The 24532-nt window shown below is 41.2% G+C and overlaps 1 protein-coding gene across 1 annotated transcript in view; it reads left to right on the top strand.

Annotated features, from left to right (window-relative positions):
• The first annotated feature begins 6761 nt into the window (after positions 1-6761).
• ITK (IL2 inducible T cell kinase) overlaps positions 6762-24532 on the top strand; it is a 33537-nt gene continuing 15766 nt past the window's right edge. Inside the window, exons 1-3 of the mRNA XM_075102616.1 lie at positions 6762-7050; positions 21291-21395; positions 24274-24355. Of these exons, the coding sequence (XP_074958717.1) occupies positions 6880-7050; positions 21291-21395; positions 24274-24355 (358 nt within the window). The 5' untranslated portion in view covers positions 6762-6879. The remainder of the gene's footprint in view (positions 7051-21290; positions 21396-24273; positions 24356-24532) is intronic.

The raw sequence follows: 24532 nt of genomic DNA, 5'->3' as shown, positions 1-24532 counted from the left end.
TTCCCAGTCTGTATGTAGTAGCCAAGACAGGCGGGATATAACATCAACTAATGGAAGAAGAAAAAAGGGTTTCAGTCTCATTATTGGTAGCATGGCTGATTCTCAGAAGACCCATGATGACCCTTTCCAGCCTATGAGGAGCTGCTAACATTTCTGTTTACAGTGGTTCCAAATGAGAAATTAAGAACAATGGTGAGTGTCATGTGTAGCACTCTACAAATAGCTTTTTGCTACATTTCAGCTCTTTATAAATAGAAATAAGAATGCTATCCAGTACAAGCCCACCACTGGTAATACAACACAATCACTACAGCATCTCCAAATTGCGGAATGAACCTGGACACCCCGTCAGCAGGTGAAGAATCAGTTCTCTGCCTCAAAGACACAACATCTTATTGTATTGCTTTAGTTAAGTTTACTTTGTTTTTCTTCATAACTACTTTTAGGCAAATTGGCATGTTTCATTATCAGGCATTCCACTTCTGTTAATTCAGCAGCAGTATGCAGAGTGTGTGCCATTGCAGTATGCTAAGTTATTTTAGTAGAATTTGGATCCAGGCATTGTACAAACACACTAAATACAAACCCCAGTTTCATGCATGGTCTTAGAACAGCACTGCTCTCTTCTGTGCTAGAATGTATTTTTTCCATTTTTTTATTGCTATTGCATTCTAAACAGCAAATAAAAGTGGTTTTTTTTCCCCACACTGTCTGAAAAATAGCCCCAAAATGAAACTCAGTTCCAGGTTCTTGTTGGGTTTAGGTTGAGCATTACATCTTACAGCCTAGTTAAGCAATGGCTCAGGAATTTCCTTTTTTGGTGATTGTTATAGGCTTTGTTGCAGGTTATACCAGGGAGGAGCGGAAGAGAAAAGGAGGCTGTTGGGTGTGAAGGGGACTTAAGCAAGCTTTATGTCTCCATCTCCTGTGGTTAATTCCCATCTCCCTGTTTCCTGCTGTGGCTTTGGGAATTAATGAATTTGCAGCGCAGTGCTGTGCTGCCTTTTCTTTCTGACTCCTCAGACTAAAATACCAGCTGCAGTCTATTGGTGCACCTACTAATGTAGGCAAGAAGTTTAATGTTCCTGTCATGTAATAATTGGGGCACACCAATCTTCAGTGCACATGACAGTTGCACTGCTTTTTGCTGTACAGCCTGTTGTCACAGGTATTGGAACAGGTTCAAATCTCAGCACAGAGCCTGGATGGTTATTTAGCAATAAAACAGATATCTCACTATCTCTCATTAATAAATTGGCATGGCTGAAAATCCAGGCACATTTTGACAGAATCAGCCACCACTTTTTCCTATGCTCATAGTCTTAATGTTGTTTCTGGAAGCAACCTCCATTACCTGATTATTAAGCCAGACATTAATGCTGGGTCTTTACTTGGTCACATGTCTGTGGTGACTGCGACTGCCTGTTCTAACTTGTAAATGAACATGCCTCAAAAAACATGTTTGCATGGCATGAAGAAATAACGCCTATCCAGCCATCAGTAACCTGGGTAGCTACAAACGTGATATTGCCAGAATAAACTGTGGGATTTGCAGCACTGCAGTTTTGCCAGCAGTGTAAGTCATGCCTTTGTCTTCAGAAGGAAATGGTAACCACGATAGGCAGGCATTAATTAAAGGAGCTGGAACAAATTCCCAGTTTGGGTATGACCCAGTGAAACTGGGTTTTCCTTTGTGCATTTTTGCCTTACAGAGAACAGCTGAGCAAAGGATTATTTGTACCTTCATCACAGAAGAGCCTGTCCTAACCCTGTGGAAGTTCGTGAGTATGAAACATGTTCTCTATGTTACTGCCAATGTCAGTAAGTCTGAGAGTGATTTGCCTCAGGCATTCAAATCATGGATAATTCACTACATCCCCCTAGCAGATGCTCAGAACAAGGCATCTACTTTCCCAGGGCTCCCAAACAGTTCACAGGAGAATCTTGCTCTGGTTCTACAAGAGTAACTCCCTTGGTCAGTGGGAGCAGTGTGAGTGGATTCAAAGGTGCAGTTGTAAGACATAGAGGAAAGCTGGATGCATCTGGCTCACAAAGACTGGCCTAATTCTTCCCCTTTTCTGCAGCTTTAGGTCTTGTTCTTTGGGTCTACTGGAGACATGTTTATTGGGGTAATAATGAAATGCCAAAGAAGCAAGACAGCTGAGTAACCTAAACAGAGTTTCTCATGCTCTAAAAAAGCTGAGTAGCAAAATGGGTTGAATTCTGGAAGCTTGAATGATAATCATCATATTGAACAGCTGGTGAAAAGGAAGAGCTGGCACCCAAGCAGTAAACCTGGCTCAAATATTACACATTATAGAAGAATACAAGTAATTTTATGAGAGTGAAGATATAGTTGCACTTTCAGTCTGTTTTTTTTACAAAAACTATCTATATTTAACTTTTTAAATTTCTCTGCCGCCTTCAGGACATAAGCATTGGTATCAGAGCAGGATGTGCGGGTGGGGAGATTTCCACAGTCTGCAGTAATAAAAGTGTGAACTGCATAATCTGGGTAAATCCCCTAAGAAAAAAATCCAATCCCTAAAACAACATTTTTCAGAGCAGAAATAGAGCCATTTTCATGAAGTAGCAAGGGAAGAACAAAGGTGATTAAAAGAAAAAAAGGAGCCCACTGAGGCCACAGCTGATAAGAACAACTTTATCTGTAACCTCAACTTGCCCAGCACAGAGGAGTATTTAGTGCACACAGCAGCTCAAACTTAAATCTGAAACATTAAGATTTCAGATTTTCCCACACATGGATGGAAAAGTGTCAAAGGATACATGGTAGCAGGCTTTATAAAAGCACTTAAGCAGAGAAGATGTAGAATACCTTAAAAATTAATCAGGCTTTATCTCCTCATTTAAGGGATTACAATGGTTTTAAGATACTTAGGACAGTTATATTTCATTTCTTTCTATGAAAGATACAGAATTTCTGAACCATGCAATGTATAGGGGCCAAAAGCCTTGAACAAAAGGGCTGTGTTCATATGTTCAGTGTATCACTGCACCGTCATATGAGGTCGGATTCCAGAAATGAGATACCTGTGTTAGTGGGATATTCCAGCTCACCCAAGAAGCCCTTTCAGGAAGGCTATGTAGTTTGTGTGTAGAGCTCTACAGACTTGTCCTCACGTCTTCCAGGTCTGCGGCCAATTTGGCCCTAGACAAGTGGGTATTTCTACCTAACTATATCTATTTATACATGTATCAGTATCTCCTGGTCTGCTGTAGAAGGGTCCTGAAGCCCTTAAGTGACTGAGGCCTTTCTTAAAAAGTTTATAACCTGTTAGTCACCCAGGTGGGTGATGACACATGATTTATGTCTACAGGTCATGTCTTCAAAGCAACAAATAATTTTATTTAAAAATTGGATAGGAAATCATGATCTTCGAAATGAAATAAAATTGAAATATGCATAAGCAGGTTACTGTCTCATAAATGTATAATTAAATATAAATACAATTCTTAGACCATATGCTTTTGTATATACATGTCAACCTGGCTATATATTCATTAGAGAGCATTCATATTCTTGTTTTGGCTTGCTACACTGAAATATTTGTTTTCTACCTGTGGGGTTTGGGATTAAAGTGAAAAGGAATATGAAAGGGTAGATCTGTGGCAAGAGTAGATACAAAAATACATCAGTCCCTACCTTCCTCTCCAGTTCAACAGTGAAGAGTTACCAGCTGATAAAGATATTGCAAAATGGAAATAGTTAGCAGCTCTCACTGAAACCAGCTCCTGCGTTTATATCAATGGCACCCAAATCTGGCTGTGTTGACTTGTTTCCTCCCTTCCAGTCATTCTTATTTTTTTCCCGGTCTAAGATCTTAGCTGGCCCATCCTCAGTTTGAACTCACCATGAGAAAGCCAGAATGGCTGATCTTGCCTGCTAAATCCCACTAGTTCTAATATAACTACCAGATTCTCTATCACTGCAGGCCAAAAACTCTGATTATTTTCTTATGCTTGTTTTTCTACATGTGTTGTATCAAGTCTGTACCTTCTCTTCCACGGCAGCTCAGCCTGTGTAGTTCGCCCACGTGCAGAGCCAAATCTTGTTTGCTCCTTGTTTCTTGGCTCATGTCTTGACCCTCACAGCATCTTCCCGTTAGACCTCCTACAATGCATCAACATCACACCATGTTTACACCAAATGAAGTGCAGTTGCCAAGCCCCCTATCTGAACATTTGATTAAATCGCTCCCCTCTTCATGTCCCTCCGCTAACTCATCTCTTATCTCATGAGGAAATCAAGCTGCCAGTCACTACATTCAAAGAATTTCTTTGCTGTCCCCCCACTACTTTCCAGCCTTGCTGCATCTCTTCTCCCCCCACATCCTCTCATCTCTAGCATCATTGCTCCACTCAGAGGTCTACGTTTCGGTGTCTCATCTCTTTGCTGTCCCGTATGCCTTGCATTTTCTACAGAGCTGCAATGTCTCACGTTTGCATTTCTATTTATATTCAATTTTCTGAGAAGATGACATGAACATCTCTGCCAACAGAATGCAAACCACCTTGGCCCAAGCTACAAAGGCTTTTCAGAATGTTCTTAACTTTGTAGTTAGTGCAAAGAAGATACTGGAAAGAATAACATAGTCCTAAGTAAGTGTTCATAGCTAAAAATGCAGTGACATTACAAACTGTGATTATAAATTCATCTGTACTGACACAAATCAAGCAAGATGCTACTAAGATCAGCAGCTTTTTGAGGGGATTCACTGTTACTAGCAGAGCGAACTCCATACAGTTTGTCAGGGCACTCTACTGTCCTTTTTTTTTTGTTTATTAATTACAAGAAAGGATCTTTGAGCCTCATTTAAACCAGCAAATTCTCAAGTCCTATATTTTACAGGTGCAAGCACCTAAACAGATCTGGAAGTATCCAAATAGCTGCTGTTTATGCAGAGCACAATTTTAGAAAACTCACAGCAGACTCTGCATTTTTTAAATATTTGCATTGCATGAGGCAAACTGTTTTGTAGAAGAATTGGGAAATTTGGCCTAAGTATTGATCCTAGTCTACAAATAGATGTGAAATCCCCCTTGGCAGCAGTGACAATTTTTTGGGAGATCACAGACTTGTGTCATCTTTCTTGTTCAACCACAAGGGTTCCTTGGAACTCAGTCACTCTGCCAAGAAATGAAACACAGCTTTGCTAGACTTGCACATGAAGAATGTTTCAATATATGCTGCATCTCATCACTGGCAAGACCACCACACAGAGATAGATATAGGGATTAACTGCAAACAGCTTCTGTTTGTCCTTGTTTCCATTCCATGATGCTGCATTGCCTTTAGCAAATTCTCTTACATATCTGTACGTCAAGTGCTATCTTTAAATTGTATTTTTACGGCAAAGGCATGTTCTCAATTAGCATTGAACAAAATTGGTGAGGAATCCCTGGAACATGCTGCCTAAACAATGCAACATGAAACAGCAAGGAAGGGATATGCCAGCTCTTTTTTTGGGAAGGATAATGGGTACATTCTGTTGAGAAATATGGTTCCGAAGTCTGCCTGTGAACTTCCCTATAAAATCCAAGTCTTCATTTAAACAGAGTTTGCAATTCTGATATTTGTTCAGTTTTTGTTTTCTCATGAACTGAATTTAACAAAGTATCTTCTTTGGAGCTTGAAAACAACTCTCAAAATATAAGAGCAATAGGGAGCTATCTCCTTATACCCTAACGCTACATTGAACTAAAGCCAAAAGTCAGCACTGGTAAATTATTTTGATTGAAATAATTTTTGGAAATACCTTACTAATGAAAATACTTATCTTGCAGTTTCCCCATATCCTGCCAGACTCCATCTCTCCAATCCTCAATAGCATCAGCAATACACTTGCACATTGCTGGTAAAAAAATAAAATATTAAAATTCGAAGAGCAGGCAAAAATAAATTGCATTTGTTTTAAAATGTAATGTTGTTGTACTGAGTGCATTAGGTAACATATTAATTTTATCATTTTTCTATATTTAGCCTGGTGCAGACTGCCCCTGAATGGTGCCCTGAAGTCCTGAGGAAACCAGTTGTGCTTGGTTTGACATTTGTGCTCGCTTCACTGCTGATTACACTGGTCTTGATTGCATCCACAGAGGGCATGTTGTGCCTGTGCCTCCCAGAACATCCAGCCACAGACTCATTAGACTGCACCTGAAGCAGTCAGTAATCAGTAAATAGTAACTAAGGATAATTAATTTGTTATCAGTTATTGTAACCATTTGTTTTCTGATTAAGGATCTAATGACTACAAATATTTATCATTCCTTATACAGGTATATCCTGGATATAATTTTCTTTGCCTACATAGTAGGAATTTCCATGTTATGTGGGAAGATTCCTCAAAATAAGTTGTATGAAATCTCTTAGACGCACACATCAGCTGTTAAATACTGTAAATGGGAAGGCACGATTCCTTCGAAAAAGAAATATGGATGCATGACCTTCTAAAGGTACAGGAGAGACACTCATCCTATACATCCATGTTCAGTGTATGCATTTATAACTGTATTTACTAAATGGGTGAGTAGGAGACAGATGCTTAATCATGCCACACCTCTTTTTAATTAATCCTTAATCATTGACTCACATCTACTGAATGTCCCTCAAGTGTTATTTTTTCCACAACATTTACCTTAGCGTATATTTCAACATGTGCTGTTCATTTTATGACTTCAGGGAGGATGTGGTTATGGTTTGACAGAAAGGAAGCTTTGCTGTAGATGGGAAGATAAAGCTCAAAGCACCTACGCTGCCTTTTGAACACTTTTTTTTTTCTTTTTTTTTTTTTAAATTAACTGTCTTCCTTCTTGTGTCTCTTTCTTGGACGGGCACTCAGCGCATAGGGCAGACATCCCATGTCCTGGGAGGGAACCATCTTTGGCTCAGCCATGAATAACTGTGTGCTCCTGGAGGAACTGCTGATCAAAAAATCCCAGCAGAAGAGAAGGACTTCACCTTCCAATTTTAAAGTGCGCTTCTTTGTCTTAACCAAATCCAAGTTGGCTTACTATGAACATCGCCATGGGGTACGTCAGCCATTTTCTCTCTCATAGTAATGAAGGGAAATGAAATTTGTTAAAGGAAGGGAAGGATGCTAATGGAGGGAAGGATGATCTCTGCTGAATTTTATTAAAATTTCTGGTCTTTACTACAGCACCATTCACTGAAAATCGCAGAATGGTCAAACAGGTCATTTAGAGCTTCTGGTCAGTGGGCATTTGGTGCGCATGGAGGAGGAAGACTACCTTGTATTTTATAGAAAGGGCCTAGTTTTGTTGTAGGAACTTTGCATGGGCTGTTATAAGTGATGCGTGAGCTTGTACCTGGGAGTTCAACTGAGAACAGGGGTGACCTGGAGTGGCGTATTGCAAAGATCACAGGTGTACTCTAACTACATCTGTGAAAAAAGTCATCCACAGATCTTCACTCTCTTATTCTTTTCTTCAGGGCAGGAGGCTGATGGCTGGTAGGAGACCAGTCTTGCATTTTAAAATAAATTCAGCTGCCACGTGTAACATGTCTAGTCTTCGGAGTTAGCTTCAGAAGGGATGTGATGATGAGATCTGTGCTCAGACTAGGCATTATTTCCCTAAGCTTGCATTTCTCTGATTTGCTAAATATGAAGAAAATTAAAAGTCAATCTGCACACCCCATTGTGCGAAGCGTTCTAGTGAAGTAAGAATTAGTTCCTCCTTCTATTTAGCTGGATGTTTGCTGAGCCTCATTACGGTTGTAAATAATACTGCTTGTTTTCCAACAGTCACCAAACATGCTGTTAATCCATTATGTTTAGGCACTGTTACTGTATGCAGAGCAGATCTGGGGATCATGCTGCCTTGCCATCCAGCACTGGCAGCTTCAGACCATCTGATCTCACTCAGTTGCAGAAAATTAAGTTAAAACTGAACACAACAAGAAAAGTGAAGTATGATGTGCCCTTGTATTTTATCATAACCTAGTTGAGATTGTATACCAGCTTTAGGGGTTAACAGTCATTTTTACTTGCAAGTTATTTCTCTCAAATACCCCCAACAAAAAGGTTTTTTTCTTTTATTTTAAAATCTGTGTTTTTCTTACCTCTGTATTTAAATAGGATAATATTTATTGCTGCGTACTCTGTCTATATTTGGTTTGAGTCTCTGTTTGCTATCCAAACTATCTTTCAAATGCCATGACTTTAAGATTTTCAATTCCATTATAACTATTCCACTTAATTCTGGGTTAAATATTCAAAAGCATCTAAGTGATTCTGCTGTAGGTATTTAGAGAAATCTTCACAACTAGTTTTCTTTGGTGCTTTCTGAGTCTTGGTGGACTAGAGATTAATTCAGCATGCACTTCGCTTAGATCCTTTTGCGGAATTGCAGTAGGTGTCTGCCAGCATCTTTAGACACTGAAATAGTTTGGAAAATCTGACTCTGTGACTTTCAGTGGGACATAGTTTTCATACACTATGTGAGTGCCGCAGGAAATTTTTTCCCCTAGTCTCCCTAAAGGTCACTTAGGCAAGATGAGGGTTTGGTATATTACCTACTTTATGTTATATATTATGTATGTTAAACATGCACATATAATATATGTGTAGACATGTATATGTAAACACACATGTAACTTCAGGGTCTTACACACATTTGAGGGACAGCTATACAGATATCTGTAATTATAGGACTGATTTGCCATGAAACGCTGATTTTTTCCTGACACAAGCTGTCAAAATCAGGTTGTTACATGAATAGAAGGATTTCATATGAAATTGGGAGAAAACAGTTTTCCTGGTGAAATACTCCCAGAACTGATCCTGAGGCTCCTCAGTAATCTTCCCCAAAATTAGACCGTGCTGGTGAGACCTCCGCGTGGTCAGGTCATTGCAGTTCTGGAGAGGAAAGCTTGGGGCAGCCGGTGCAGGCACCATCTTTTTTTGTGCTGAGAACAGTGTGAACCCTAAGCAATTTTGTCCAAAGCTAGTGAAGGGAAAACTAAGATACCTGCCCGACATGCAGGCTATGCCCATGCCCAGGAGTGAACCAGGACTGGAGCGACTGCGCAGGCATTGAAATTGATGATCTGTAGTGCTCGTTCTCTAGTGCAGGCCCTGGCACAGGTTTGGCTCTGCTCTGCGAGGACTCTCTCAGATAACTTGTGGGGCTGGCAGGGGTTAGCACAGGCTGTCACCACTGCCAGTGGGCACTTTGCATATGGTCCCCCTGCTCTGGATGTTCAGGTAAGAGTGGCAAGGACATTGCTATTCTCTGCCAGCTGGCTGCAGTGATGGGGAGTATCCCTAGGCATGTGTACTGCACCATATAGATGGGGCCAGCAACTGTCTGGGCTTTTAAAGTATGTATTTTTCAAGGGAAACCTCTGTGGATGTTTGCTATAAGAGTTTTTAATGAGTTTCTTAAAGAACCCCTTACCAACCTGTCCAGTGGCTTACTGTACTCGGAGTTCAAGACTGTACAGTACCCACCTCTCTGGTCCCTGGTCAGTCAGTAACAACAGCCTGTGCATAAAGTCAGTAAAACGACTACTGAACTGCATAACAGCTTGAGAAGTCCCACTGATTTCAACTGGGTAGCCTAAAGGAAAACATGCACTTATGTGTTAAGCCCAGTTTTGCCTGTGTTTGATGTGTAGCCTGTATTTAACAGAGTTTAGCATCCAGTCCATTTCTCTGCATATTGACGCTGTGGGTATGAAAAGATGTTTAAGTGTTTATTGTAGCAGTCCAAAGCAAGGAAATAAACAGGTCAAAGGGGTACAGGGATAATTCTGTAAATGATACCAAAAGCTGTCCAGACAACCAACACCATAAAGGCAAATTTTTGCAATAACTGTAACAGCATTTTCATCGTAACAGCCGTAGCTAGACAGAAAGCACTGTTCTCCTCAGGGGCCAAGCACACAATTGCTGTTAATGTTAATGAAAGATATTTACATATCTCATTAGGAGAATGAGCCCCCAGCAACTGACAACAATAAGAGGCTGTGTTTTCTGGAATTCATTACACAGTGCACAGTGCAGTGCTGTCTTAACATAAAGCAAAGCCCTGACAACAGGCACATGTATTCAGCCCCCATCTCTACTAAAATACGTCAGAACTGCCTTTATTATAACATGCAAATCAATTCCACAGGCAAAAATTCTTCATTTCCAGGGTCTGATTTTATACCTCCTGTGCATGGGAGTAAACGAGCACATGGGAGTAATCATTTTAACTATTTCAACAAGTTTGATCCTTACCAGAATAACTGACAGTGAGGACACTATGTGATACTCTCAGGATGCCAGTAAACTTGCAGTACTGCAGTGCTGCAGAAGAAGCAGACAAATTAATCCCTTTGGAGAGGTGTCTAGGGCAGAGTTTCAAATGTGGTTACTTAGCAAAACGCTTAAACTGGTGAGTTACTGATATCCCATTTGCCTAACAGCTTGTGGTGTTTTGTAAATCCTTCAGGTTAGCCAACAGGAGTGAAAAGAGATAGTTTGGTATTTCAGACACTAAGCAGAGGTTCTTGCAGTCTTCAGCATGTCACATTCCTACCTGGATGGGGATAGCCAGAAACAAGCAGTTCTCCCTGTATTTCAAGCTGGCTGTAGTCTAAGAGTGGCATGGACGCCTGAGGCTGATGCCACACTTGGTGAATAGGCCACTGTCTTCTGGGCTGGTGCCATGACAATGCAGTACCATTACCATTACATGATTTCTCCATTGGGGCTGCTCATCCTGGGGTGGCTCAGACCTGAGGAGAGTGCACCATGTCCCTACGTCACAGTTTTCCCTCTTCAGAAATAGGCATTTTGCCCCATACAGGCATTCTGAGAAGTATTGCAGGGCTTGGGAGAGTTGCACCTTACACCTGGGAAGTTCAGGCACTTAAATATTTTTAAATTTTGTATCTTCATGCACGCATGGGCTATTACTAGTCCAGCTTTTAAAGGCAACGATGAAAGGAGCACAGAGTTTGCTTTTCATTTACATCAGCGCTATTCTTCCTACACTGGTCAGATGCTCAAGAGGTCACATAGCATGAATCAGCCTTGTCCTGGGCTCTTTCATTCAGATCTTTGATATTCAGTTATAAAGATGGCACTTCAGTGTGTCTTGAAAGTTGCTTTCAGTCTCTTGTTCCAGGAGAACAAAGGAATAAACTTGACTGAAAAGCCTTTTATCACAGCATCCAAAAAATGCTTCAGCTGCTTCTGTTGCATTATCTACACTTTGTGTTACTTGCAGCAGTCCAGCTACCCACGGCAACAAAGGCAGCGCTTTGTTCCTTGGTCCAGCAGTTCCATTTTACCTTAATTATTTTACACCGAATCCAACGTGTCCATCCTGCCTTGGAAAGATGTGGTTTCTTCCACAAGACTCTAATGTAAACAGACTAAGACTTTGTTTCTGAAGATCTTCATTTTGGTGTTCCTGTTAATTAGAGTGATCATTCATACCATTTCTCATTGCTTTCGGTATTCTCTATTGCTTTCTGTATTTGTGTATTCTGAATACCTTAACAGTCATGAAGCTATAATCCTCATCTAAAGTGTGTATAATTACGGTTTTGAAGACTACCTTCCAAATAAGTACATAGCTAAGCAGATAGATCATTCTTCGTAACTTGTCATGTATTTATTAACAAGTCTTGTTTGCTTGCCAGAATTTGCAATGCCATCTGTCTTCTGATGTGTATCTCCAGCAAATTTATTAAGAATACACATATCACCCTCAAAGAAGCCAGGCTTGGCATCTGTCTACATCACACCTGTTTCAATGAATTTTTATGCAATAAAATCAATGGTGACAAGGTACAAACTTGTGCCTAATGCTAAATGAGTACACCTCTGTACATTAAAATTAATTTCTAAATAATCCGAATTGTATTATTGGCATTGAGGGGGGATTAAGTTCCTATTGTTTGCCACAGTGAGCCTCATTTCTATTGTGAAATCACAGAATCATGGTAATACCAGTTAGAGGGAACTTCTTAAATTCATTTAGTTAGAATTCGTGCATGGGGCCAGCATTAGATCAATGCTCGGAGAGGGACTATTGCCAACACCAGCACAAGTCGGCTGTAGCTTTGACTAGCCACTGCTTGAAAGCCAAGGACAGAGATTTCATGTCTTTGGGCAGCCTGTTCTGAAGCATCTTGTCAAATGTTTTTCTGGATATTTACAAAGTTCCCATCTATTGCCGACTTCTGCGGCATGATTCAGGGTTGTGATACTGTCTAGATATCTAGATATATTGCTTGAAGCAAAATGTGGGTTGTTCTGTGTCTAGTGTCTATGGCCTTTCTAACTCTACAAATGTGTGGTAGAGTCTGGTACTAAAAATAGCTCCTTTTTGCTGGAATAACTAATATAATCTTCCAGAATTTGATATTAATATTTTTCTTTTTTGCACTTTCTGTGCATGCCCAGTTCTGCTTCTACTAGATCTTTGCCTAGGTTATTATTGTTCTTTAATCTTTCAAGAACTTCTAAAAATTACTTCTGAGCAATGTCTTCCCAGCAAATGTCAGATACTTCCATTTTCTTTAAATTACAAAGCTCAAATCATTCTTTTATCAGAGAACATTATGGATGCGGCAAAATATTCAACCCATGTTTTCTTTTATATCTTTAAGAAGGAAGGAATTCCTCCTAATATGAATGTACTACAATAAATATGAGATTTCCTAATTGTTACCTTTTTATTAGACTTTTCTACTGTGGCCATTTTTGCTTCCAGAGCCTGCTTTGGCTCTACATTGCAATCATTGTAACCGATACTGTTGCAATGCCTGCCTGTTGCTTTATACTCTTTCATCCTTCCTGAACGATTTTTTTCCTTAAAACTTATACTTTTTTAATGAAACAGAGGTGTAATTTAGTCAATATATTTTAGCTTCCCTTCTTTCACTGAATCCTTCTTTCAGTACAATCCACTCCTCCCAGTCTTTGCTATAGTCAAGAATAGTTTTGAAGAAACTAATACAGTATTCAGTAGAGATTCCATATCTTTTATGTAACATAAAAGACTTATTTTCATCGTATTAGAAAGCTCATTTGAAAGCCAAGAATCATCTTTTTTTTCTTCTGTTTCTTGATGGTGACATTGATTTTCTTATCAAACCGCTTGCGCTGGTGGCAGGCATATGCACCTTGATAATCATCTCAGACGGGACCTGAGACAATGTGAACATTGGCTTTGTCCAATATTAAAGTAGGAATTCAGTGAAAATACTGGGCTATTGCAGATGTGTGAGGCCCTGTGATGGGCCGAGAGTAAAATACCCTTACGGCCAAATGTGCTTTTGACCAGATCTCTTTTCTTGAACCTTAAATACACACAGCCCATGCAAATATACACTTTGTATCATAAAAATCTTGCAGAACAGTTGTGGTTTAAATTTTCTCCTGCACATCTTCTGTTTTCAGCTCATGTAATTCTGAAAATCAGACACCTTAGCAAGCCTGGAGGAACGAAAAAACAGTGAACCGGCCAACTCTTGGCTAAGCATGCAATGTCTGAGATCTGGGTCTTCAGTGTAGCTCTATTGGCTTCTCTGGCCTTTAAAAAACCCAGATTCCTCTGGTTTTAAATAATTTTGGTGGAAATTCAAAACTGGATCTGGCCTATAGGACTATAAGGATAGTAGGAGTAATTCTGCTGTAGCTGATATTCCCCAGGTAAACTGAGAGATTAACCAAGCAAATTGGTAACAAAAATTGTTTGCGTGGAACAGGCTTTGGCTACAAACAATATTGGCCTCAGTAAACAAGATTTGATACTGAAATTAGTAGTTGGGAGTGACATTGCATGGTGAGCAAACTGATAGCATGCAAACGGTGTGTACACACTGCAGGCAGCACAATTGTTAAGCAGCACCATCACGTCTCACAGTCAGATGAAATATTTACTTTCTGATGTATGAACCTACTGTGATTCAGCTTCTTTTCTTAAGTCTGTTCCAATGTCCAGGTGAGGGTGTGATCAAGGGCATCTTTGCAGGTCCCTGGAAGCATAGCAAAAAGACGCTAGCGGCTGCAATGTCTTTAGTCAGGTGTGGCAGCAGCTGAGGACTGCTGTGGAGTGCCCGTGGACGAGCTACAGCAGTGAAGCAGACAGCCCTCCGGCTGCCTCCCAGTCTCTTAGCTGTGCTTTTCCATCTCTACTATTTAGATGAAATGGAGGCATCTCAGGCACTGATTGCCATTGATTTTGTCATTCAACACAATTCAATGCATTCTGCATCCAGGGTATGCCCACTCTGAAACACCTTCATGTCCTTCAGATATGAAAACAGTTGTAAACCATTTTATTTTTTTAGTTTCAAGTAGGAGGACAAAATAGTCATGATAGACATGTGAAATGAGCAGCTGCATTTAGGGATTTAAATATCAAACATAACAGGGTATATTGGAGGTATTAAAGCATAACACAACAATCAGAACTCTACTGAAAATCCCAGTATTATCAATTACCACCTCTTTCCGATTTTCTTTTGGAGCACTTAGTATTAGCAGGAAATGCAAAGTCCCTTACAACATTCTTTTAAAATTCAAATTTCTCAATTTAGATTTCAAATTTAATTTTAAAATTGTTTAAATTGTTTTATTTCCCATAAAACCTCAAACTATTGATGTTCCTAATAAGAGAGAGAACTTCCAAAACACTGAACAATGCTAGGGTTCAGGCAACATTTCTATCAATCCAGCAATCAACAGTTCTTAACATCCTAGCTATTAATGATAAAAATAGCACATACCACAATGTGCCGTGTGATACGATAAGGGATAGAAAATAACTCTAACACAGTGTTCAAGGAGGTTCAATTTCATGCTTGAGTCTTCTGGTCGGTGGAAGCATACCATAGCAGGAGAATTACCATTAAAAATAAGTCCATCTTGTTCCAGTGATATCTCATAAGTTCCTAGTTACTATTTTCTGTGATCTTCTTAACTGCTTTCTCAGCAACAACACATGACCATAAGAGACTGGTAGTCTAAGTAGAAAGTAAACTGGAGACTCGGTAACACCATAGGCATAAGCAGAATTTGGGTAGCTCAGCAAATCAAGAAATTCCTTTCCAACTTACTGCAGAAGCTCAGCAAGGTCTGAAGAAAGTCATACCCAAAAGGCAGTAACCTGTCACTAATTTTAAAAGATGATGTTCACCAAACCACATCAAGCTGAGCTCTCTGCCATTGAAAGGTGTTACACCTTGCACAACGGTTCTGCTTCACGTTGATGTTAATCTGTCTGCAGAGACAGACGAGTCTGTTGGAATGGTCTGTTCGTTGACCCATTTATTTCTTACCAGTGGTGGGACCTGTAAAGGTGCCTCTTGCCTTGAAGCCATATACTCATCTCCATTAAAAGATATTTTAATAACTCAAGTATGGCTATGGTAAATTTGGAGTTATGTAGAGAGAAATCAGAGCAAGCAATGGATATAAGTTCCTGTATTATCCCTAGAGCTTAACTGAAGCACATGAGTGTATGGAAGTGTGGATCACACCAGCGGTCCATGAGCCAAGTGGCCTGTATCCAGGAGTGGTCAGTATCTGCCTTTTAGAGTAGAACTACAAAAATAACCTCAAATATTTTCCTGATAGGGAATATATTGAAGGATCTGACTATATAAACATAGATTTTATTTTGCCTTTCTGAGTTCAGATACAGCTGTATGAAAAAGACCCTTCAACTTTAAATATTTTTTTTCAATCATTTTGCAATCAGCCTGAATTATTCTGAAGACAGTCATTTCTATGGCGGGATTTGTTGGGTTTTTTCATTTTATGTCAACCTGAGCTCATTGCTCTGAGGTGCTACCCAAGAACGTGTGCTGAGCCAGAAGCAGCCCATGCCACTTCCCAGCTGTGACTGTGTCCCTTTGCTTTTCCTAGCTGGGGGAATATTTAAAATCAGTTACAGCGCTCTTAACAGTGACATTGTAAATTTGTCACTTTGTTACTTAAGACATCCAACCCTGTGGGCATTCAGCCACAGCTGTGGGCTCACGGAGCACAAGAGCCCTCTCTGTTTTTACTTCTGCTCACTCTGAGCCCTAATCAGCTGAGTGGAAAGGGTTTCTCCTGGGTTTTTTTTTCCTGTCCTGTTACTGCCCCTGTATCAACAGTGCAGGTGTTTCTGGTCTTAAAAGCAGTGAGGTTGCATAGGCATGGCTGACAGTACAACTTCGACTCTGTAGTCTTCATGACAGGTGATAAAATACATGAAGAGGGAAAAGTGTAAATATCCCAGGTTGAATTTACAGCGCTTAAGTTCAGTAAATTCACTTTTCTATATGGAAGTGCAGCCAAAGGAAGCAACACAGATGGAAGCTGAGCACTGTATTTCCAAATTTTAGAATGGGGATTGATTTTCATGAAAAAAAACCTTCTTAAAAAGGCACATGTGAAGTTCTGTCTGCATTCAAGCACCGCCCCAGGGCAGCTGCATTGCCTACGCTCCCTGAAACTAGCTCATCCCATCTCCTGAGCCCATTTTGACATCTCCGTCACACCATGGTGTACAGGTACCACAGTTTAGAAAACAGCTACAGGTGACAGTAGTATGATATGATTAAGTCATATTATTGTTATTGCTGATTTGTTGTTACTGTGTTCAGTTACCAGTCACTAGTAAGAGCTGTGGATAGGGGCCGAGAGAGCTTTCATTGTGCAAGTATAAGCCCTCTGCAGAGGTACGTTAGTCCTCTTAAGGCCAGTGCCTGCAGTAGGTGTTGAAGGCACGGCTCTCACCAGCACAGCAGTCTCTCTTTGCCACTCTAAAAATATTTCAACGTGCACGCATGCCTCTTTTCACACTTACATAAGCTTTATTGTAGTGGTGGTGTGCAGAAGTAAAGGCTTTTGCATTTTTGCTTTTTTTCCCCTGCCTGTTCCTGAGGGACTGTATATAGCATTGAAAAAAATAACCTGGTTTGGTTTCACTACCTCAAGCCCACAGAGTAAGAAACCCCAAGATCATCATCTGCCTCTGTCCAGGCTGCACCCTGAGCCCAGCCGGAGCAGAGGGACAGGGAGCAGATGACATGTGACAAGCGGGTGATGCCAAGGGCCAAGGCAAAGACCCCTCATCTACTTAATCACTAATTAAGAATGGTTCCTTCTAGTCAAGAAAATAAGCGAAAACAGGGAGTGAAGTTTGGCTCAGATTCTTACAAAAAAAACCCTGATGCTACGGAGTAGGTCATTAAATGCTTTTATTGATGGAAATGTTTTTGCATTTACAGAGGACTGGAATTTCCTACCTTGCTATACCACAGCTATAAATTAGCTTTCCCCTACCCTCCTACTGAGGGTAAACGTCCAGGTGCAACTGGGGTGCAGCACGCAAACACAGGCTCATGGACAGACCACGTGGTCAGAGGAGGGACTCCATATCCAAGGGTTGACACAGCAGGGCTACAGAGAGGACTGTACTCCTTTCTGCTGTGAGGTGCCTCACTGGGCTGGGAGGAACAGCCAGCATTGCAAAGGAAGGGACGGGACAGGCGATGGAGATGAGGTACAGGGGGAGAGAGAGGTGAATGCAAATACCCAGTGACGCGGGGCAAGGAGAGCCCAGCTGCAGCATGGGGAGCCCTTGGTAGCAACTGCTGCCAAGGAGTTTGGGGCCGCATGAATCCTAATTGCTTGGTTTTCCCCTCACCAGTACAAAAAAAGCAAAACACAAGTTCTTGTACAACTTTTGAACTGAGCTGGCTTTATGAAACATGGCATGCTGCCTTTCTGCCTGCCAGAAAATGCTGTCTGTTCTCTCATCCCATGCTCCTTGAGTTAAGGCTCTGCCCACCCCTGCCATAACTCTCGCTAGCATTTGGCCTCCCTCCCTTCCCTCTGCTTCCAGCATTGGTCGCTACATTTTTTTTGCCAGGACCCTTTGGTAAATACAGTAGGATTCAGCAAAACCTTTAAGCACCCACCGAGGGACCTTCAGCCTAAATGCCTGCTGCAGTGCATTTGATGAATGGGCTTCACAAATCGCAACTGCAAAGTGTTAGCCAGAGAACAGCTAATTCCTTAGACTGCACAGCCCTGTATCTTACAAGATCTTAGACATTCGTGAAACCTGAGGGTGCAGAGTCGTGGTCAGGAAGTGTGCTCACAACACAGATCTGTGTCACCTGCAGCAGCCACGGACACCTTCCTAAACCTCCTGCCATGGGTTCTACAGGCCTGCTCCTTCCTCTGCCCCACCCCATGAGCTGGTGAAAAGTGATTTGTTTTGTTGGGTGGCCAAGCTGCTGTGGCGTGGGTGAGTAGCAGTGTTGGTGGTTGTGTAGTCTTAGCATGTGATAAATGCCAGGTGGCTCATCCCCCAAGCAAGCATGGTGAGATGCCTTCGGGTGTTGCGGGGCAGGGCTATGTCAATCGTACCATGGTGAATTGTCCTGGTATCTAAGGCAAATAGGGACAATTATGGTCACCTAGTTTGTGCAGTAGACAAAAACTAAAGGACTAATCAGTGAAAGAGCTGCTGGAGCTGTGTGGCAAGAGGAGGTGAAATACAAAGATGAAGACCGTAATGCATTGGGCTTGTGATGCACCTGGCTCCATTCAGATCCGTTAGCTCACCTTCCTGGAATTGCCATATTGCAAATACCAGACCAAAAGAAATACAACAGGATGGACTGATTTGCAGCACACTGTACTTCTCCTCATGGCACAGCAGCATGCCTTGGTTATCTTTCCACACACATTACCCAGTAAGACCACTGGTGTTTCTTCTGACTGACCAACTAAAACATCTACTTAATTGTACTCTGGGCAGGCTGGAAACAACAAACGGAGATCTGTCAGCATGTTTTGTCTAGCCCTTTTAGGAACAAGTCTCTGAGGTTTTTGGAGAGCATTTTTAAGAGGCTTTTCCTCTCCACTCCATCCCAAATGACCCAGTTGCTTTTGTTGGATTAAAGTGCAGTCAGGGATATGTTTAGCTTCCAGCCCAGTTTCTGGGTAATGCCTGGTTTGTGAGTAGTAATTCCAGTTGTCTGCGCTGCTAGGGGACTGTAATTGCTATCAGCAAAGTCCCATCTGCTGAGGATCTGCTAGGCAATGCAGTGGTTGTGAGATGCACCCTGACCCTGCGCTGCAATGTGAGATTATGGGGAGCTTCCAGTGCTGAAATTACATGATTAAAAGGAGCACAGTAGGTGATGAGAGCTGCAGGACAACTGCACAAAGCTCCTTGAGAAGGCTGGACCCTGTCTTTCAACAGAGTCTGGAAAGGTATCATCAAAAACCAGTCTGCAGTGAAAAAGCAGAGTGGGTGACTGGCACAGCATCACTTCCTAAAGCCTCAGAGGAGGACTGCATGTGGTTAAGCCCTGGGACTTCAAAGGAATGATGAAGGAGGATCCAATGCTAGCAAAATTGAAGGTTTTTGTAGGAAATAAATGGCTTTGTGTCTCACGGAAGGGGTAGAAGTCCCAGGGGCAGAACAAATGATAGAGGAGGTTGTAGAGACAGAGGAAGCCAAGTCTGGAATAAAGAAGTGAATAGACAAGAACAAAAGAAAACACAGGGTGAAAAAGGGGTCCAGTAAGGCCTTCTAAGGCTTGGCTATACTCTTGATAGTTAATTGGTATTCACATTTAGGGGTGCTCTATGAACTTGGGTTTATTAATATAAAAAACCCCCTCTCCACCCCGTGGAGCTATGTAGGCAGATGCTGTCTACAGGAGATTGTGCTGGCAGTAAATCCAGAGGCGCTGGCTGAACTGCAAGCAAATATAAATACAAAAACCAAATACACCAGGAAAGTTCTGCAAGAGCGACGTGAGACCACACTGATAATTACCCTCTCTTTCTTCAAGTCCAAGTATACAAAGGCAAAGTACCTGGCCAGTTGTGCAAGAATAAGGTTTGAGGAGCCTTGGAGGTCTCTGACAATGCACTGTGGCAAACCTCACCCCATCCTCAGTGGCATCAGCTGCTTCCCTGTTTTAGGCTAAACTTACTGACAGAAGGTAGCAACGGAGCAGCAGTGAGGGTCGGCATGGAGGTGCCGTGCAGAGGGGCAGGCACCCTGCCCTGGTGATGGCCGCTGCCAGCTGGGCAGAGCTGCAGGGTCATGGAGATGTGGGGAGCAAGGGGCAAGAGGGAGCTGGAGGGTGAAGGACAAAAAGGGTTGGGCTGGGGGTCCAGGGGAGCGCGAGGAAGTTGCCGAAGTCTTGCTGTGTCTCTGAATAACCTGTGACAGGTACAACATGGTCGCTGAAGTTCATGCTCTCTCCCATTTATAGTCACCTGTGTTTGAAAAACAAGCTTTTGCAGTGTTTTGGGGGTTCTTAAATCTCACCGATTTCCGTCACGTTGTCGCAAAGCTGAGCTGGGACACAGCTAGTGTTTAATCCCTACTGAAAACGAATCAAAACAGGAAACCAGTTTGTCTCCGAAGAGCAAACACATTTGTAGTGAATCCTTCAGAAGCCTGCACTACATACCAAGCCTTAGCTCAGCTCCTGCCTGCTGCGTGCCAGCGTCGCCTCACCCTTCTCTTGCAAAAGCTGAATGCCACACCCTGAGGAGCTTTGGGGCGAGGATTCAGTAGGAAATAGGCTGAGCTGCAGTAGTTGGGATACTTGGATAGCTGTTCTTTTCTTACTCTTTCCTAACTGCCCATACTGTTATCTAGCTATCTGGTATGTGATGAATAATAATGCAGCAGAAGGTGCCAGAAAAATATTTTTGCCAGCAAGTTTTTGAGGGCATTATTTATTTCAAAATTTCCTGTTACTTTTTCTTAGCTAAAACCCCAGCCAAAACAAAAACAGAGAAGTGTTTTATTTTTTGGAAAACAGATGCAATAAGAATGTTACATTTTAGATAAAATGCTTAAATTTTAAATTCTCAGTATGCAAATATTTTTTAAAATTAAACATTTATTGGTTTATGTCTTTTCAGTATGAAACAGGAGTGTTAGTAAACTGAACATTTCATGAAAATAGTTCTTTTTCATTAAAAAGGTGTTTCATTTTGTTGGAAATAAAAATAAAACCTGAGTTTCAGTAAAAGGTTTTGACTGGTTCTCTAAGAATCCATGTGCTGACTTGAAATATATGTATATGTGCAATCCATATAGAGGTGCCATATATAAGAGTGATTCTTTATACTTTTAAACGTCTTACATAATCAGTCAGTTTGCTTCTGCTTCATTAAAGTTAAATCTCCTGGGGACACAACAGTCTTGTCTAATTATTCACTTAATCCACAATCATTAGCATTAACCCAGTGCTGTTCTCTGTCTTTTAGAAAAAAAGGACTTTGAAGGGTTCTGTGGAACTTTCCAGGATTAAATGTGTGGAAATTGTGAAAAGTGACATCATCATTCCCTGTCAGTATAAATATCCTTTCCAGGTGAGTCTGTCCATTGACCACACTGACAGAGATACCACTTCACTTTGTATTTCAATAAAATTCTCCCTCACCACAAAGTTGTTAATGAACCCAACACCCCAACACCTGGGTGAATAACAAGAGAGGATGAAAAAGCAGATCAAGGTTTCAGATGAACTGGGGAATCAGAGACCAAGTGTTATTACAAGATCCATAAACTCTTACACTCATTGATTTCAAATTGGAAAGAATCATTAGATCTTCTAGTCCTATCCCATGTTTAACACAAGATTCAGCTACCCCACTGACTTATGTTCTTTCACACAGGGAATCCACCCAGGGTTTTGGCCAATTGACCCGTGTGGTGCTGAAACTAAACCCATGCAGTGGCCTTTGCATCAGAAACTGGTGAATGTGATGCGTTAAGGAGACTATCCCAGACAAGAACAGAGAGGGCTTATAGTGGTGAGGTGGCTTAATGACCAAGAGGTGGACAGTGCTAGCTCTCGGATGAGGAACACATTGTCTAGTGTTAATTATTAATATATACGGGATATATTTACATTTCCATGTAAACATAAATGCCAAAGAATATTTGCTCAGTTATTGCAACACAAATTCCCAGTTTATTACGTTATCCCCTGTGCTGCCATTTACCAGAATACAGGACCACGTCTGTTCACAGATGGCTTTAAAACAGTGAATTATCTGGACTCACATTTGCAGATAAAAGCTAATGATTGTGACCCATGTACACAATTTATGTTAAAAAAGATAACTTTATAAAAATAAAAAATAAAACCATAAAGCAAGATTTCTTTCTTTTTTTTTAACATTCTTGTTTTTCTCAAAACCAGCATCAATTTGGAGGCTTGGCTTGGTACTGTCATTCTGACAAATCACGAAGTAGCTTGTAGAGTTTTCTCTAAACCTTCATTTGAACAGTAGAAGTGCATATCTACCATGTTCTAGTCTGAGCCCTGGAAAATGTTACCTTGCAGAGATATGAGAAGGGAGAGGAAATAATTTGCCAGATCAGGTTGGGTCAGGAAACTCTCCCTCCAGCTTGGGGTGGTCCCCCGCCAGGATCATCAAAATTGTCCTGGAATAACAAAATGTTGTTAAGTTAGTGCATAATGAGCACTCAGGAAACCAGATGATTGGAGTATTACGGCTTTGTTTATGGGCATTTGGGAACAGCAGAAGATTCTGTCGCAAACAGCTCTCGATGAACACCCTGACAGGAACTGGGGCTGGGTGGAAGCTGCCTGGCTGGGGGAAAGCTTGATGGGGAAACCTCAGCTGCTCCTAACTTGGGTGAACATGGACTAGAGAAGGAACAAATGCTCAGATCTGTTTATTTTCAGTCTGAATTTTCAAATCTATATCTCCATATCTCCAATGCTTGTAGGAACAGCAAAATAAAGTGAAGGTAGTGGCCAGTACTGGTGGAATGGTAACAGCGGACCAGTCATGATGGAAAGTGCTCTGCTGAGGTCGTGGTAATTGCGCCTGCTTGTAGCACATCTGAATTTTGTCCCACAGTCAAATTTGTGGTATTTTGTAAAATAATATTGTCTGGGGTTTTTTTAACTATCTTGGCTGTACCCAGCTGTAAATCTTCTGTGGAACCACCAGTGGCTTTTTGGTTTTGTGTGGCTCATCTGGCAAGTGAGTTCCTTACAGAGAGGCATGAAATGAGTGATTTCGTGCAGTTGTGCATGCTCGTGGCTACGTCTTTTGGAGATCTGCTTACTGCATATTTCAAAATCTGCCTTAGATTGTCAAAACATTATACAGACATAACAATAATATCAACAGGAGTGGCTTTAAATGGGTGGGAATTATTCCTCCCCTATTTCTGTTTTTTACAAGAGGTTATAATTTATCTCTCCATAGCATGCAAACTGAGTCACACAGCTGTCTGTGTGTGCCTGCAAGGGCTTCAGGCCAAGAGATAGTAAATGTTTCCTGTTCTTTGAACAATAATCAGCATTGCCTCATCTACACCCCTGGAGAAACTTTAAAATACAGCTGCTCTCTTGTAGAAACCTCTGTTTAAAGACAGTGGCCAAAGTTTTTTAAAGCATCTGTGTATCAAAGAGACCAGGTCCCATTTGGAATTAAATTGTTGAGATAAATGTCGGGAGAGAAATGTCGATTAGATTATGCAATGCATCAAATTTTAGGCCCAAATGCAGTTATCCAATTCAGTTTCTGAGACATTCCAGTTCTTGTAATGATTTTACTCCCTGGTCTGAAACTTCACAAACATTCGGTATTTCTCTTCCTTCATTTGTTCATCATCAAGGCCAAGTTGATGAGTTTGATTGCTCATTGTTCATCTGCTCCAGTTTATTTCCCCTCTATAATCCCAGTGAAAGCTATTAAAAACTTTGAAGAATAATAGTAATCCAAATAATCTCCAGGGAGTTGCTTGAGATTTATACTGACACAAGAAAAGCTACATTTGGCTTTTAGATCGTAAGTGAAGGTATCTTACTAGAAACTGCTAAGAAACAGATGCCATTTCCCCAGAGGTACTTTAGAATAATAAGATGCAGTCAGTGAGTAACCGGCTGAATCCTCTGCAGATTGAAATTGCTACATCTCCATTGATTTCATGGGCATTTCTTAATAGCATAAGATTGATCTAAACCATTGCTTGTCTAGAATTCTGTTTTTGATTAGGGCTTCTACTCTATTTTAAATAATCAAAAGTCAATGAGGTTAAGAGATGTTTCTGAACAGGCCCTGTTATCCTACTTGCCCACATCATAATTTTGTGTGTAATTTGTTATTATGGGGGCTGCTATCTGTTTCCTTCAGTGATTCTTTGTGCCCAGTGCATCTGGGAATGTCTCTAATGGCTGGCTCTCTTCTTTACTCCCCTCTCCAGATAGTCCACGATAACTACATACTCTACGTGTTTGCACCCAATCGCGAGAGCCGGCAGAGATGGGTCTGTAAGCTGAAGGAAGGTAATGAAACCCCTGTGCCCACCTAATTGTTGAAGTTACTTATCCCACACAGTTTTCTGACAAGCTATAATGCAGAGAAAATGTGCAAGAGGAGTCGATGCCTTTTATCTAATCATGCAAAGTGGTAATGAGGAATGAGGTTATAAAATCATATTGCTTGTAAACTTGGTGGCTGTG

Source organism: Phalacrocorax aristotelis, chromosome 8 (genome assembly GCF_949628215.1).
Source record: "Phalacrocorax aristotelis chromosome 8, bGulAri2.1, whole genome shotgun sequence".
Taxonomy (NCBI): domain Eukaryota; kingdom Metazoa; phylum Chordata; class Aves; order Suliformes; family Phalacrocoracidae; genus Phalacrocorax; species Phalacrocorax aristotelis.
The sequence above is the reverse complement of the archived record's forward strand: the minus strand, read 5'-3'. Positions and strand labels throughout refer to the sequence as shown.